Source organism: Crocodylus siamensis, chromosome 12, assembly GCF_052110815.1.
Source record: "Crocodylus siamensis isolate JL-2025a chromosome 12, ASM5211081v1, whole genome shotgun sequence".
NCBI classification, from domain to species: Eukaryota; Metazoa; Chordata; order Crocodylia; family Crocodylidae; genus Crocodylus; species Crocodylus siamensis.
In genome coordinates this window covers 1,141,325-1,156,095 of record NC_143406.1, presented here as the reverse complement: position 1 = coordinate 1,156,095, position 14,771 = coordinate 1,141,325, and the positions used below count along the sequence as shown (strand labels likewise).

General features: G+C 47.5%; 1 protein-coding gene across 4 annotated transcripts in view; it reads right to left on the bottom strand.

Annotated features, from left to right (window-relative positions):
• Positions 1–1,365: 1,365 nt before the first annotated feature.
• The window catches only part of EPHB2 (EPH receptor B2), a 120,401-nt gene continuing 106,995 nt past the window's right edge, over positions 1,366–14,771 (bottom strand). For all 4 annotated transcript variants that reach the window (XM_090023357.1, XM_090023356.1, XM_090023358.1 and 1 more), the window contains exons 13-16: positions 13,608–13,757; positions 13,181–13,374; positions 11,225–11,380; positions 1,366–9,264 (exon numbers count right to left, since the gene is read on the bottom strand). In XM_090023357.1, coding sequence (XP_089879483.1) covers positions 9,156–9,264; positions 11,225–11,380; positions 13,181–13,374; positions 13,608–13,757 — 609 coding nt within the window. In that variant the 3' untranslated portion in view covers positions 1,366–9,155. The remainder of the gene's footprint in view (positions 9,265–11,224; positions 11,381–13,180; positions 13,375–13,607; positions 13,758–14,771) is intronic.

Below are 14,771 nucleotides of genomic sequence, written 5' to 3'. Positions count from 1 at the left end.
GCCTCTTTCTGCTCCGCTGGCTCCCTCCCAGCTTCTGGGGAACCTTTCCCAGCTCACCGCTTCCTCTCCTTAACGGCCGGGCAGGCAGGAGCTCCTCTCTCCCCAGACGGCAGGGCTCCTCTGCCAGCTGCCGCCCAGGAGTCGGGGTTTATATATCCCCCCTAAGCTCCACCCCTTCTGGTCAGGTGCCTCTGACCACCCGCCAATGGGCAATCAGTCACAGGGCACAGCTTGCTCTCATTGGCTGCCGCTTGCCTACCTGCGCTGCCTTTGCTTCCCTCCTACAAGCCCCGAGCTCTGGCCTATTGCCATGCTACTAGTGCAGGTCTTTCCTTGCAGACCTGTATCCCTCCATCCGGCTGCTTCTCCTGTAGCTGCCCTTGCCCACTGCCTGTGTTGGAGTGCAGCTGCCCTCTTCTGCTCCTGTACGAAGGTCTCTTAATCCCTCTGGCACCTGCACCCTTGCTGCCTGCCCCGTGGCCTGGAAGCACAATTTAGTAGCAGCAATGCCACAGGAAGCCAAACTGCCTCACACCCTTTAGACACCGTTGTTACCTGTAGACCTGGCGGTTCAGCGGGCTGCTCCTTCTGCAAGGAGGAGGTGGATGCGATACTCTCTCACTCTGTCTTTGGCTTCCACCAGCTGGGACCATTCTTTGCTGCCCCTCTTTGGTGTGCTGGGCTTGGACTTCTCTGGGATGGCATACATTTCCTCTGGCCTGTACCAAGCTGCCACAGGCAGCATGATTTACCCGGCCAAGGAGACGACATTCAGAAGCCACAGGAACCTGTTTGCAGGGGCCGGCTCGGACAATGTCCTCCACCTCTTTCTGCTCCAGGTCCTTCCTTTGACTTCAGGCACTTCTTGCAACCAAACATGCCCACTTCATGTTGTACCAGGCCACGGAGGGGTCATTTTGCATAGTGGTGGATGGCCAGCTAGTCCTAAAACTGTGACCACATGAAAGGCGTGTGCGGAGGAGGGAAAGGGTTTTAGTCTCTGGCTGTAAAGGTAGTATTTTTACTGAGGAATTCTTCATCCCCAGCCCCTGGGATGACGGTTTGAAAAGTCTCTGGGTTTGCTCTGCTGGCACGTGCACGTGACCTTGTTCGCCAGCTGAGCGCCTGTCTGGAGCTCGTGGCCAAGTTAGCAGAGCTCTGATCACTTCCCATTCCTGCATCTTTCACCCCTGTGACTAATCAATCACCAACTGGTTCATCTTTTAGGATTTAATAACCACACAGGCTAACCTGTTTGACCCAGTTGGTGATATCCTAAGCTGCTGTTTCTCCCGAGTGCTATAACTCAAAAGGAGAAATGATGGAAGAAACAGTGAGGAAAGCAAACCACAAGCAAATGCTTCAAACTTTACAATTCACATTTATTTTGAAAAAATGTCTTGTTAAAAATACTCCTACAAAGGCATTGGAGCAGCAGGTTTTTGTTTCCCTTATAAATACATCTGATTCACTTTATTTATTTATTTATTTTTCTCAAGAACATCTCAAAGATGTTTGACGAAACCAGGGGAAACCCTGATCTGAATGGAAGACACGCATCCCTGTGAGACAAGGACCTGCACACTATCTCCCCATTCACATTTAAAAAAATACAAATACTGTCATGAAAAGCATTACGTTGTCTACAGGACCACAGCCAATGCACAGGGTGATACAGCAAGAGACCGGGACGGGGACCACTCATCGGACCCGTCATACAACAAGGTACCCACATCATGGCAAGTGTTGAGTGCAACATGGGATGGAGCACTGACTACTAACATGTCTTTTGGCAGTCAAAGTATTCAGCTAATTCCCCCCCAAATTTCCTCCCAAGGAGGGTTTCACTCATGAAGCCATGAGCCACTGTGAAGCAACGCAGACATTTGTTAACCACATTGAGGGTCAAGTGGAGAATTGGGAGACCAGCAAAATAAGCTTTCACCTACCAACATCACCTCATTCCTAAATAACAGCACCAGCTCTTCTGTTAATGTACCATGGGTAGTACCATCCGGACAAGGGAAATTCCCTGCATGTTATAGGTGGTATTACTGTGTCCCCTATAGAACGATGCTAACAGGCAAGAGAAGCGCTATCAACCACCCTTTTCTGTGCTGACTATATTTATACTTATCCGTATCCCCCTTCCTCGCTGTCTTGCTGCACTGAAGGGTTTCTCTGGGAAAGAGCAGGTAACTCCCTTGGCTTTGCTGACGAGCTCTGGGTGCAAAGTATCATTACCCAGGACAATTTCTACTTTACGGGTTCTGGGCAAAACGCTGCCTTTCTGGAAACACGGAGAGAAACTTGACTCTCTCCCATTTTTCAGAAGCCCACTAAAAATACAAGACAACTTCTGGTGTGACTGAAAAGGAGTCTGTATCACACAAGCCAACTCAATTGACATTCAGTTGAGGTCTTGGGCAAGAGCTGGCAACCTCCGGTCAGTGGGCCAGATTCAGTCCACAGAGCCATTGGATCTGGCCTGCAGAGTGGGGTCTTCGGCAGCCTTAGGGGGATTCTCCTGCTCTGTGCTGCACCACACCGCAGCTAGGCCCTTTGCCCAGGCCACGCTGCAGCTGGGCAGAGAAAAGTGGTGGTAGGGAGAAACAGTAGCAACATCAGCTCACGTAGGACCAGGGTGAGATCAACCTCTTCCTGCTGCACACACACGGGCAATCTTCCTTGTGCCGCTTGCAAGACAGGCACAAACACCTGGTGCACAGACTGGGACAAATGGCACATTTCTCTGTGGGGACATGGTTGTGCCAGGCTGTTTGCTCTGTGTTTAGGATCACAATAAGCTCCATCCACACTGGACTCTCACTCAGGGCCTCACAAAACCTGCTCACTTCTCCGGTGGCACCCAGGAGAGCAAGGCAACGGACTCCCCAGGACACCTGGCAGAAGTTGGAGGAAGCACGGGGGGCTAGAGCCCAGAAGTCACTTGTTTATGGTCACCAGGGAGCTGTTCTGGTTGCCAGCAGCTTTGCCTTCAGTCTTCCCTTTCCGTCCCAGGTGATCAAGGCAGAAACTCATTCAGAGACTGCAGCATAAGTAACAGAGGACAGGGGAACTGCCCCATGGACTCCAGGATCTACTTTAGGGCTCCAGATGATGTACAGGAGAGCGCCAGCTATTCCCACTCTTCCCTGTCCCCAGGAGTGCCTCTCCCCCTCTCCGCGATCTCCCTTTCCCTCTTCTTTCCGTAAAGACACGCTCTTTCCAAGGCAGACCACGGGTGCCCCATCCCCGCCTGCTTGGTTTAGGCAGGAAGGGCACATCCTGCGTCTGAGCGGTGGTGTAGCAGAACCTCACAAACGGGCCCCAGACAGTCTGAGACTGGAGAAAGGCTGGTCAGTGGTTAGGAGATTCATTTTTGGCTGCAGGAACAGGGCAGCAGGTCCTGGTTTGTTACAGACATCCTGTGGGCCTTTGGGCAAGTCGCTTGGGGGGAGATGCAGAGGCACATGGGGTTTCCATTGGAAATGGTGGGGGGTGAAGTGCCTGCTCGCATCTTCTCGTGATGGGCACCTTGCATGGATGAAACATCTCCCATCCTCAAGTTGTGTAAGTGCCAAACTTCTGGGATGCCCCCGACTGATATTTCCTTCCTGTTGCCATACTCCACATTCACAGGCTAGTAGGGTTTGAGTGTCATCGTAACCCAGGATGGTTCCTTTCTGTTTCTTTTATTTAGCTTGACCTGTCCTTGCTTCTTCCTCAGATCTGCAGAAGGGGCCTTTGTGCCCGGAAGTTTGTCAAACGTCTGAAACACGTCTCCCAACTATACGGTTGGTCCAATAAAAGAGATCCCAGAAAAGCCAAACAAAAAACCCCTTGCCTCTATTCAGTCTAGAGAGGTCAAACCAGAGTTGTGACTAGAATGGCACATGCTTGACATGACAGCTCTGGTGTGACCTTTGCTGGTGGCTTTTCCATGGAGCGTCAATGTATGTGACAAAGGGATCGCTGCTTCTTTGCTTGGGCTGGTGACTATGAGTTATCCTCTTGCTTACAGCTGCTCCGATTCAAAGCCAGCCCAACGACATCAGGGTTGCCTGATATCAAGTAAGTGCAAGGAAGAAGAGGAATGATCTCCTTTACATACACATCCCAGCAATTAACTAACACCACTGTTTAATAAATCAGTGGTCTTGTGGGCAACAGGTACATAGCTCCTGGAAAGCCTTGTATGAGGTTCACCAGCTCTGCAAGTTACTGGTTGCTAGTTGTTGGGGGAGAGCTCAGGACTGAGAGACAATATAGATATTGAACCTATACAGGAATCAGGCCCTACAGAGCAAATCCTTGGCTGCTATATGGTAGCACTGCTCCCACAATCTCTTTGACTTTGATGGATTATGTCTATTTGCAAGAGGCTAAGGATCTGCCCCAGTTTCTTACCTGTGAGACACCAGGCATAAAGAAGACCCTCTGTAGGGTAAACCCAGCACTAGGTCCTATCTGTGTCCTCCACTGTTGCTCAGGATCAGCTATTTCTCAAGGCCAAGCTGTACTTGCATGTGCTTCTTGAGTTTATTTTTCTGTTATTCCAGAGTAGCTCTTGGCTGCTAACATTTGCACAGGGCTGGAAGGGACACCTGACCACACTTTTTAACAATGGAGATGCTCCTACCCTTACACCAGGACCCTCCCACTCTGCTGTCTCCCATCCTGACTGCCTAACTGCAGTATTTACACTCAGGGTTGGGCATCGCCTGACTTATTGCTTTTTCAACATCACTTTGGGAATCCAATTCAGTTCTCTTGCCAGACAACATCACTACTGATGGACGTGTTATGGCAGCTGGACTATGGACAGTGAGAAACAAGGGGAGGAGAGCAGCAGGTCTGGAAGCTAGACTTCATTTGCTGGGCAAAGCAGCAAAACCAGGACCAAGTGACCTGAATAAAATCAGCACGGTGAAATCATCAAAGTGTGTGCACGCATGCACACACACACGCACGCAAGCACGCACACACATGCACGCATACACACACACACAAAACATTAGGTCACAGTGTCAACGTTACAAAGTGACTCTTGTTATCCACCCTCTGTATGAAGCTGAATGTTGCCACAAGAAGAATATTTCATCGGAAGTGAATTTTTACACCCATGAAATACAGCATCTTAAAGTCTTTCCAGTGACTCTGTTCTCTGAGGTACAGATGCTTGCTCCAGAAGCATTTACAGGCCAAAGGTAAGCAAGGAACTTCAGACAGTGGTGTCTCCTGTTCTCCAGAAGAACCGGAGAGACACAGGACATACGGGTTTGTTTTCTGGCGTATGTCTAATTCTCCATTAGTCCCAAGTAAGATGTCACAGTGATGCCAGGTATTAACAGACACAAAAACATGCACTTATTGTATTGATACCAAGTGATTTTTGGTCAGTGGAAGAAATGAGGATATGCCTTTCTCTCTGCCTTGTGGGTGGCTGTTACAGGCCTACCTGATGCCAGCCACCCCAGCTCTGAACAAGCCTTTCACAGTGGGTTGGCTCAGGTAGGTAGCGGTGGATCCTGCCAGCCTGCCAGTGAGGAGATTGAGTGCATTAAGACAAAGGGTCTCCAAATTAAAATGACCACAAGTTCCCATCAGAGCCCTGCCTGAAGAGGACGGGCTCTGAAGCCTGCAGCATGGACACTTGTGCTGGGTTTCTGGAAGCATGGTCGCCGAGGACAGTCCAAGATTGTCTGTGAAAGACAACACAAGAGCATTGTGTGGCCCTTCCAGCCCGGTGCCCCTCAGGAATTTGCTGGATGGTCTTCTACTGAGGCAGCTCTGCTTTCACAAGTTTCCCATCTGCATAAATGGCCTATGGTGATAAAACTTAGGCTAGACCTGTCCCTCCTTCCCCTAGGACTGCCACCAAGTGGCCTCATATGGTACCTCTAGGTGACGTGGGGCGCGTCTACACATGCACCATTACTGTGTAGTAATTTAGGTTACTGCGCAGTAACCAAAAATTACTGCGCAGTACAGGTGCACATCTACACATGTGCGCCCATACTGTGCAGTAACTATGGTGACTTATACCATCTGGGGTGTAAATTTGCTACCTGCATGACGCAGGTATCAAATTTACACCCGAGTAGTGACTGTGCAGTAAGGCACGTGTAGATGCCTTACCGCCGCAGTAACCCTGTTTGTGTGGACTGACTTGGGAATAACTTTAGTCCCAAGTTGGTCCACACATAGCATTACTGCACTGTAATGCCTGCATGTGTAGACACCAGTGTTAATGCTGCTTACTGCACAGTAATTTACTGCGCAGTAAATTACTGCACAGTAAATGCACGTGTAGACACACCCACTGAAAACAAGCCCATGTTAAAATATGGCACCTGAACTGGGAGAGAGAGGTACCATAGATGCAATCTCTCTGTTGCTCTGCATTTCTATCAGGTATAGAGCACATATGGCAGGCTCCAGTTTCCCAGCATGCCTATGATGCCGACAAGGTCAGCATCACTGTCATCTGTATGCCATCGCTGTAAATCAAGGCTAGACCATAATCAAGAACAGTGCTAGTTAAACACTGGGCAAGTTAAAGCATGCTTCAGCTGACTATTTTGGACAAATGCTAACCAGGCTGACACTTCCCAGCCCGCTTCCAGCTGACACAGCCTACAATCTTCTCCCATTGCTCATTTCTCACCCTTCGCTGTCAGATACTGGATCAAATTCTGCTGTCAGTGCCATGCGTGGAAAGGCTACTGACTTCAGGGAAGATGCTCAGTATTTACACAGAGGTCACTGAGAGCAGAATTTAGCCCACTGTCTACAGTAAGATCAATCAGAGGTTCCCATTGATTCCAGGTGGATGTTTGGATGTTAGCTCACGTCCTAACAGGGAAACACCTTGCATAAAAGAAAACCCACCCAGCATCTCTGCGGATTTCGGGCAAGCGGACCTTGGACAGGCAGACCTTGCAATTCAGGCACCTGCTGCCGTAGCTGTACAGCAAATATGTTCGAGAGCACAAGCGGTAAGAAAAGAGGTCAGAAGAACCTGCCCGTTGTCTCTCAACTGTGCTTTGTCTCCAGGTCTAATCTGAGGAGGAAAAGATTACACATTTTGTGCTGGGCTTTCCATATTTTACAGGCAGTTGTTACAAAAAGGTCTAAAAAAATCAGCCTTAGGATTCTACCCACAGCCAATTCTTTTCCCTCTTGGCATTGGCCATGGGGAAATAAAGCAATTTAAGTTCCCTGGGAACATATCTTCAAGGCCCCCATGCCACTGAAAAAAGGTGTACCCATAAACATGACATGGCAACACTAAGTGAGGCTCTAGAGACGCAGGAGGACACTCAACATGCCCACAAGGAGCAGGCCAGGCCTAGTCAGTAGCATTTGGGTGAGGATGAGCTGGAAGAGCAAATCCAAGATTTTTCTCTCATACTTTCCCCTACAACTTTGCCAGTGGTATCTGCCCACACTAGTTATTTGTCCTGTAACTAAAGTAGTTATTTCAGTTGCTTCTTGATCCACTGACTGACCCTTCAGTTGCTGTGGTTTGTCTCGGGCAGGACCTGCAGGTATGACGCATGCTCATGTTTGTCATTCAAGACTCTCCTAAAGGTGGCTGGATAAAAATGAAGCTTGCCCCCCGAACCTATGAACCCCCGTGGAAGGGAGAACATGTCTGAGGGGCGCAGAGAACAGCCACAAAGCTACTGCAATAGGTATTTCACAACCGGCCCTTTACTTGAGTCCAAGCGTTGAGGAACCTCATTTCAAGGACACCTTCAGCTACCAGCTGCTGTCCCAAACGTGCAACTACTGCCCCATGCATCGGCCCCTCGTCTGTCCCAGCTGGTAGGTCAGCATGGCTCTTTGCTTCACCCCTTCCACAGGCCCCTAAAGCAGCAGCTCCCAGCAGGCCAGGCAGCTCTTCCCCCTTGGCAGGATAGCTGGAAGCCCAACACTTAGGAACATCTGTCAGGCAATGAAAAATTACAAAATAACAGGCAAAGAGGAGGAAATATGCATATAAAATTGTTCCCCTGGCATATTGTCAAGTCAGGAAGCTGGAATTCTCCTTCCACCAGGAGAAGGTTCAAGTTCTTGAGAGAGATGAGACTCAGAAGTGTCATTTCCTTTTCATAAAAAACCCAACTGACTGACTTACCGACCAAAATATTCCGACCCCAAACCCACAAATTGGTGTTAACAAACAAGGTAAAAGGACAAGTCTTCAAACAACAACAACCAAAAAAAAGTAACTGTACACATCAGCATTTGTAATCAAAAACTACTACATACTGTACTTGGGAAGTCTTCTGAGAAAAGGTCATTGGCAACTAGTGAGGACATCACTAAAAGTCTTGTGCATATGATATGTATGAGAAAATGATGCCGTTGGAGGGATGGACAGGCAGACACTTGGAAAAAGTGTCCCTCGCAATACTGTTCTGTGTCGAGAGAAAGAAACAGCTATAAAAAGGATCGGTTTCCCCATCCCCCACCCTCGACGGCCCCAGGTTCCTCAACTGCTGGGAAGAGACCTCTAAGATCTGTTTATCTGCTTAAAAAAAAATTTCGGCTCTGAAGTTCATCACTTTTGAGACGCTGTTGGTCCATTGCATGGAGAGAGCTCCTCAGCTCTCTTTCCCCCGTCACTCTGGCAGCGCGGGAGCTGTCAGGGGGGATTGCTGGCTTCAGGACATCCCCAAAGTCACCCTCCCACGTCAGGAAAGGAAGAGTGCTTCCCATGTCTTTTACTGGGTTTTTTTCCCCCCATCTTCTTGAAAAAGTCCCTTTACTCCAGAGGTGTCTGGGGCTGGCTGGAGCAGCCTTGTGCAAGAAGAAACTGAAAGAAGCTGCTCTTTGGTCTCCCTTTGGAGACTCTTGTGGATCTTGGAGCCCTTGTCAAGAATGCCATTGCTTTTATTATTATTTAAAAATATTCCAGTTTTCTTTTTCAAAATATTTGTCTTTTTTTGTTCCCTTTTTCCATCGCTTGCATTTTCGTAGTTCTTGGTGACTCCTTGTTATTTAGGACGTTTCTTCCTGTTGCCATGATCCTCAGAGCAGCTGCCTGTCTCTGGTGAATGCAAAACACTCAAGAACTGGAGCCTGGACATATAGGGGCAACGGGGAGCGGGGCCTTGAGGACGAGGAGTGTGAGGACATGAATGTCAAACCTCCACAGACTGGATCTGGTTCATCTGTGCTCGCATCACCTGGATACTGTTCAGGATTTTCTTCTGATGTCCTGCTAAAGTGACCCCAACTCGCAGAATGTCCCTGTGGCATAAACACACACACAAGATGGGTCAGTAAGGAGCCTCTCTCTGGACACAGAGCCCAGCTGTTTGCCAAGCGATCTACTTAGTTCTTGAGCAAGTCTGGACTTCTGATTGTCTCTCTGAAACAACTCAAATGAAACGATGAAACCGGACTGTGTCTTCCATTCAGAAGACTTGTGCTGTCTCTGCTCCCTTGTTGTTCGCTAGCCTATTTCTCCTAGATTCTTCAAGTAAGCAAAGCAGGAGTATGTGCAGCAGAGCTATGTACTGACACGGCTGCATATGCTATAGGTCTGTGCTAGGATGTCAGGACAATACCCCTCTGGGCAAGGGGTGGGCTACACTCGGGAGCATCTACACATGCATTAAAATGCTTTAGTTAATGAGCATTAAACGTAGCACCTCCTTTGGGAGGTACTAGGAACATGTGCATTCGCTTGTCTTATTGTGCATTAACTAAAGAGCACAGTTTTTAAGTGCTGCTTAATGAGCATTAACCTATTTTAATGTGCATTAGCTAAATAGCAGAGTTTTTCAGTGATGCCCTAATGTGCATTAAAATAGGCTAATGTGCATTAAAGCACACATGACATGCCCCTCCAGTTTTCTGAGCAAGTGCTGCAGCCACTCAGCTCTTGGGTCTCCCCAACTACTTGGCCTTTCCACCACCTGAACCAACGGAAATTGTGTTTTCATGTAGGATTCAGGTATTTCAAGAGCTGTTTTTGGCAACATTCATGATTTTTAGCTAACTAAAATGGGGCTCTAGGTGTAGGGCAGTAAGCTTCATGGATTATCCTGGAGCTATGCACCCTGGAAGCCCTGGGGTTCCTGACTCGAGTCAGGGCTTATCGTGATAGCCATGGATGCAGAAAGCCTGGGCTGTCTCCTTGGATTAAGAGGGATAAACTGGAGGAATCCTCCATGGAAAGCTGATTTTGAGGCCTGGCAGGCTGCACTGCAACGTCAGTGAAACTGAATGGCCTTTGTGTACTATTTTGATGAATATGCAAATTCTGATTTTGATTTTCCTAAGTATGCAAATTCTGATGCAACACTGCATCATTAGAGCTCTTCTGACCAGAGGTATTAACATGGTACCTGCGACGGCTGAGCTCAGAGATCTGCATGTACTCATGCTTGTATTTATTATGATTATTATTATTATTATCATCATCATCATTATTACTATTGTTGTTGCTGTTCTTGTTATTCCTATTATTATTTTATTGTTGCAGTTGTGCTGCTTGCTATGTCCACAGCTTTAGTATACATTTTCCTGCCTCTGAACCTCTCCTCCTTGCTCTCAGGTTTTCCTATAACACCTGTGACTGCAGTGTCTAAGCCTAGCTTGGACGATTTGTAAGCCAGAGCCAGTGCTCCACGGAGAAGCAATGGATATGCAAATTAATTGTTACGTGGATATTTTTAGGCACAGAACAAAGCAACACCTGCCCTTCTGGGCTTTCTGAAGCCTTTTCCAGGTAGAGATCTGCATGTGATGTACAAGTCCCGAATGACAATAAATAATTGAGGGGAATCCACGAATCCAAAAGTACCCTCTACGTGCTGCAGAACTGCCTTTTGCCTCCCGAAACAATGTCCTGGTTCCATCCTGTCCTGCATCGCGGTGCAACATTTTGGGTTTGGGGGAACACCACTCAAATCTGTCTCTGACTGGGGGGATTAAAGAAATCAGACAGCCTGAATTCTGGGTGGTAAACAGAAAGGTGGAGAGACAGTCTGCAGATAAAAGAGAGGAAAATATCTGCAGAGTATGGGAGTTTTGCAGGAATTGAAAATATTAACAGTGGCCTTTTGGGAAGTCAACAGACTAGAACTATATAATGTATGGGTAAGATGGGTACAATATCAAGGTAAAACTTCATAATGGCCAATTGCTATAAAACTTGTCAGCTTTTTGCTTCTGTTTTGGGACTACAGCTCCTGGCACTTACTCCATGGTCATCTGTGACACCACATCAAAGGTGGTGAAGCCGGCATTGGCGAAGCTCTCCTTGTACTGCCCCATCTTGATGGCATCCAGCCATTCATCCACTGTGTTGAAACTGGTATAATCTGGGATTGTGCGATCAAGTAAAGGGAGGTTAATCCTGAAATACAGAAACAAGAATGAGCAGGGGTTTCCACCCACTCCGCCAGGTGACAGTGCCAGGAGCTCCGGGATAGTTCTGGACACCCTGTCTCCATGTGGATGATTTGATCCAAGGACGGACCAACGGTATGAGGCAGTTTGTTGTGGGGCTGGATGAAATGTTATCCTTTCCCCTTCGTAATGCTAGAATTAGCAGGTCAGATCTAGTATTATCTTGTAATATAAGAACAGAATTAGGCGTCAGGTACTCCCAGCTCTCCCACGCACTTTCGAGAGAGCCCTGGCCAAAGTGCTTTTCCTCTATTTCTCAGCATCCCAACCTGCAAAATGGAAATAAAATTACAGACCTCATTTGGGTAGAGAAAAAGGAAGCACATCGCTAAAGTTTGCTGAGAAGTTCAACACAAGAAGGTAAGAAAAATGTGTGCTAGGATAGCCCCCAAAAGGATTCACGGCCATACACCCTCCTACCTTCATCGCCTTTCTGCAAGCGTCTGCAGCATCTGCACTGAGCGCCACATCCAACCACTGCTCCACTTCTACATCCTGTCCACACAGGTGTACGGATTCTGCCCTGCCTTTTCCACATCTTCTCAGATATTGTTGCCAGAGGACTGAGGCTGCACTTGATCGGGATGCAAGCGTGCACTTTCAGCTGGGGCTGCCTTTACAGATGGTCCCTTTGGGACCCATAACTAGTTACCATTCATCTTACAGGTCTGCAGTTGTTCTCAGCTCCTAAGATCCACCTTATCTCAGGGCTTAATCCCTTAGTTTTGTTCAAAGGGAAAGAACCAGAGAGACAGATGCCCTGTCACCTACTAGGTGTGGAAGTGCAATCCTGTTCCACCCTGCTTGGGACCTTGAAAACCTATTTAATGCCTTCCCCTTGCTGCTTTTTTATACCATGCTCTTACCAAGGGTCAGATGAAGGCGTATTACACAAGTAGATGCACTGATGGATTTTCAGGGACTGGATCAGGTTTGAACAGAGTCCTACTTAAGCACTTACAGCCAGTTAGACAACTGGTAGGTAGAAGGGAATCTGGCCCCATGATGCCTGCATTATTAAGGCCAAAACCTGTGCTCCTCCATGGAGCGTACAAGCCTCTTGAACAATGGAAAGGAACTGTTCCTTTGCTGCATCTTTTCAGTTTCCTCCCCAGTTCTTCCATCTCAGACCCTTGTGTCCACCTCTCTCTCCACATCCCCCTGTACACATGCCAAGTCAGGAAAGCAAGGTTGTAACGCAGTCTCCAGCTCTTCTGCTCTGTGCAAAACAAGTTCCTATCACAGTCTTTGCCTTATCCTTGTGTTGCATGGCTGCAAGCCTGTACCAAAGTATATGCTGGCTACAGACACTGCATGCGTCTCCTCCTCAAAATATCACTTCTCTACACTCAGATGGCCACACCAAAAATCTCAGGTCATTTAATGGGACTACTGGCTGGTACAGAAAGCCTGGGGTCCCCGTTCCCTGGAAGAGCTTAAGAATACTGTTTAAGAAAGTGAAGTCTCCAGAAACCTCTTTCTGCTTCCCCTGGTACTACACATGGCTCAGAACATGGAGGAGGACATGTGCTATAAATTCAAGCCAAGGGAAGCAACGTCTGCTGACAACATAGGAGATACTGTCACCCATGGAGAAAAGGAATTTGGGCTATCGTTACACGAGCCCTAGCCAAGAGACCTCAACTTCCCAGTCAGGTGTGGACACAAAGGACCCATCCTTGACAGAGTTTGGTGCAACAGTCAAGAGACATGCAGGGAAGGAAAGGGCGAGAGGAGAGGTGCCTACCCGGAGGAGACAGGGGCTATGGCTTTCAGGCTGTTGGGGTTTCGGATCATCTTGTCCAACGTGTTGACAATCTGCCCGAATTTCGGCCTATGGTTCCGGTCCTTCTGCCAGCAGTCGAGCATTAGCTGGTGCAAGGCATTGGGGCAGTCCATGGGAGGCGGGAGCCGGTAATCCTGCTCTATAGCATTTATCACCTGCAGAAAAAGAGGCAATGACAAGTTAAGTGCAATCAGATTGTCCTCCCGAGGACTGCCAGGAGGAGCAGGCCAGCAATGGTTTTGCCCTGAAGATCTCTCTTACAGTCTGCTGCAGATGGAGCAAAGCTGTGATCATGCAGGGAGTTTAGGGATCTTTAGCTTGTTCCTGATTTCCAGCTGATTTATCCTCCCCCACCTGGCAGGAGCCCTGGGATCTCTTGCTAACTTACATCTTGATTGGTCATATCCCAGTAAGGCCGCTCGCCATACGACATCACCTCCCACATGACTATGCCATAGCTCCACACGTCACTGGCTGATGTGAATTTCCTGTACTGAATGGCTTCAGGTGCCGTCCACCGTATCGGGATCTTCCCACCCTGCAGGATAGGAAGAGAGAGACCAGTGAAAGAAAAGGAGACAAAGTCGAGTGTCCAACTCATTTGCTTCCAAAAACCCTGGCAACATTTTTGAGCTATGAAATTACAAGTATTTCAGCATTTGTTCACTCATTCACACCTATATATACACTCATGAAAGCATTCTTTCACATGACGATCAGGACTCGTAGTAGAGAAGATATCTTTTATTAGACTAACAAGATTTTGCAAAAAAATTTCTTTAATTGCAAGCTTTTGGGCACAAACACCCTTCATCAGGCATGCCCGATAAAAGGGTGTTTGTGCCCAAAAGCTTGTCATTAAAGACATTTTTTGCAAAAACCTTGTTGGTCTAATAAAAGATACTGTCTCTACTACGGGTCCTGATTACCTTTTCCTCTTGATCAATACGGCTACAACGTGGACACCTTCTTTCACATGCAAATGCGCACACGTGTGTAAATATGTTCACACTTACATGAACTCTCATACCAATCAATACTCCCTTTAGAAGGGCTAAAATGTCTCCAGAATTTCTAAACATGATAAATCCCTAACCAAAACAGCACTGCATCCATCAGGGAGGATTCGGTGTTAGACCTTGCCCTGTCTGCTAACGAGACATTGATCCCAGAATTAAAATTAGTGGTTGCTTCGATGTAAAGAATCATGACTTCATTACACTTTTTTATGTGCAAACAGAACAAATTCCAAGGTAGTAGTATATGTACACCTGGTGTGTTAAAAGGGCCAATTTCATCAACCTGAAAATGATTATGAACCAGATGAGCTGGAAAAAAAAGAAGGGAAGTGGCAATTGGGAAATATTAAGGAATATTTTGGTAGCTGCCTAAAAACACAGTGTCACTATCAGGAAGGAGGACTGTGGTGGCTAAAACCTAATCTGATTCATAAGGGAGGCAAGAGCGGGTATAAAAAGCTAAATTAAAAATATAAATTACAAATGTAAAAAGGGGGAACTTGCTAGAAATAAATATAAGCCAGAAGCTAGGC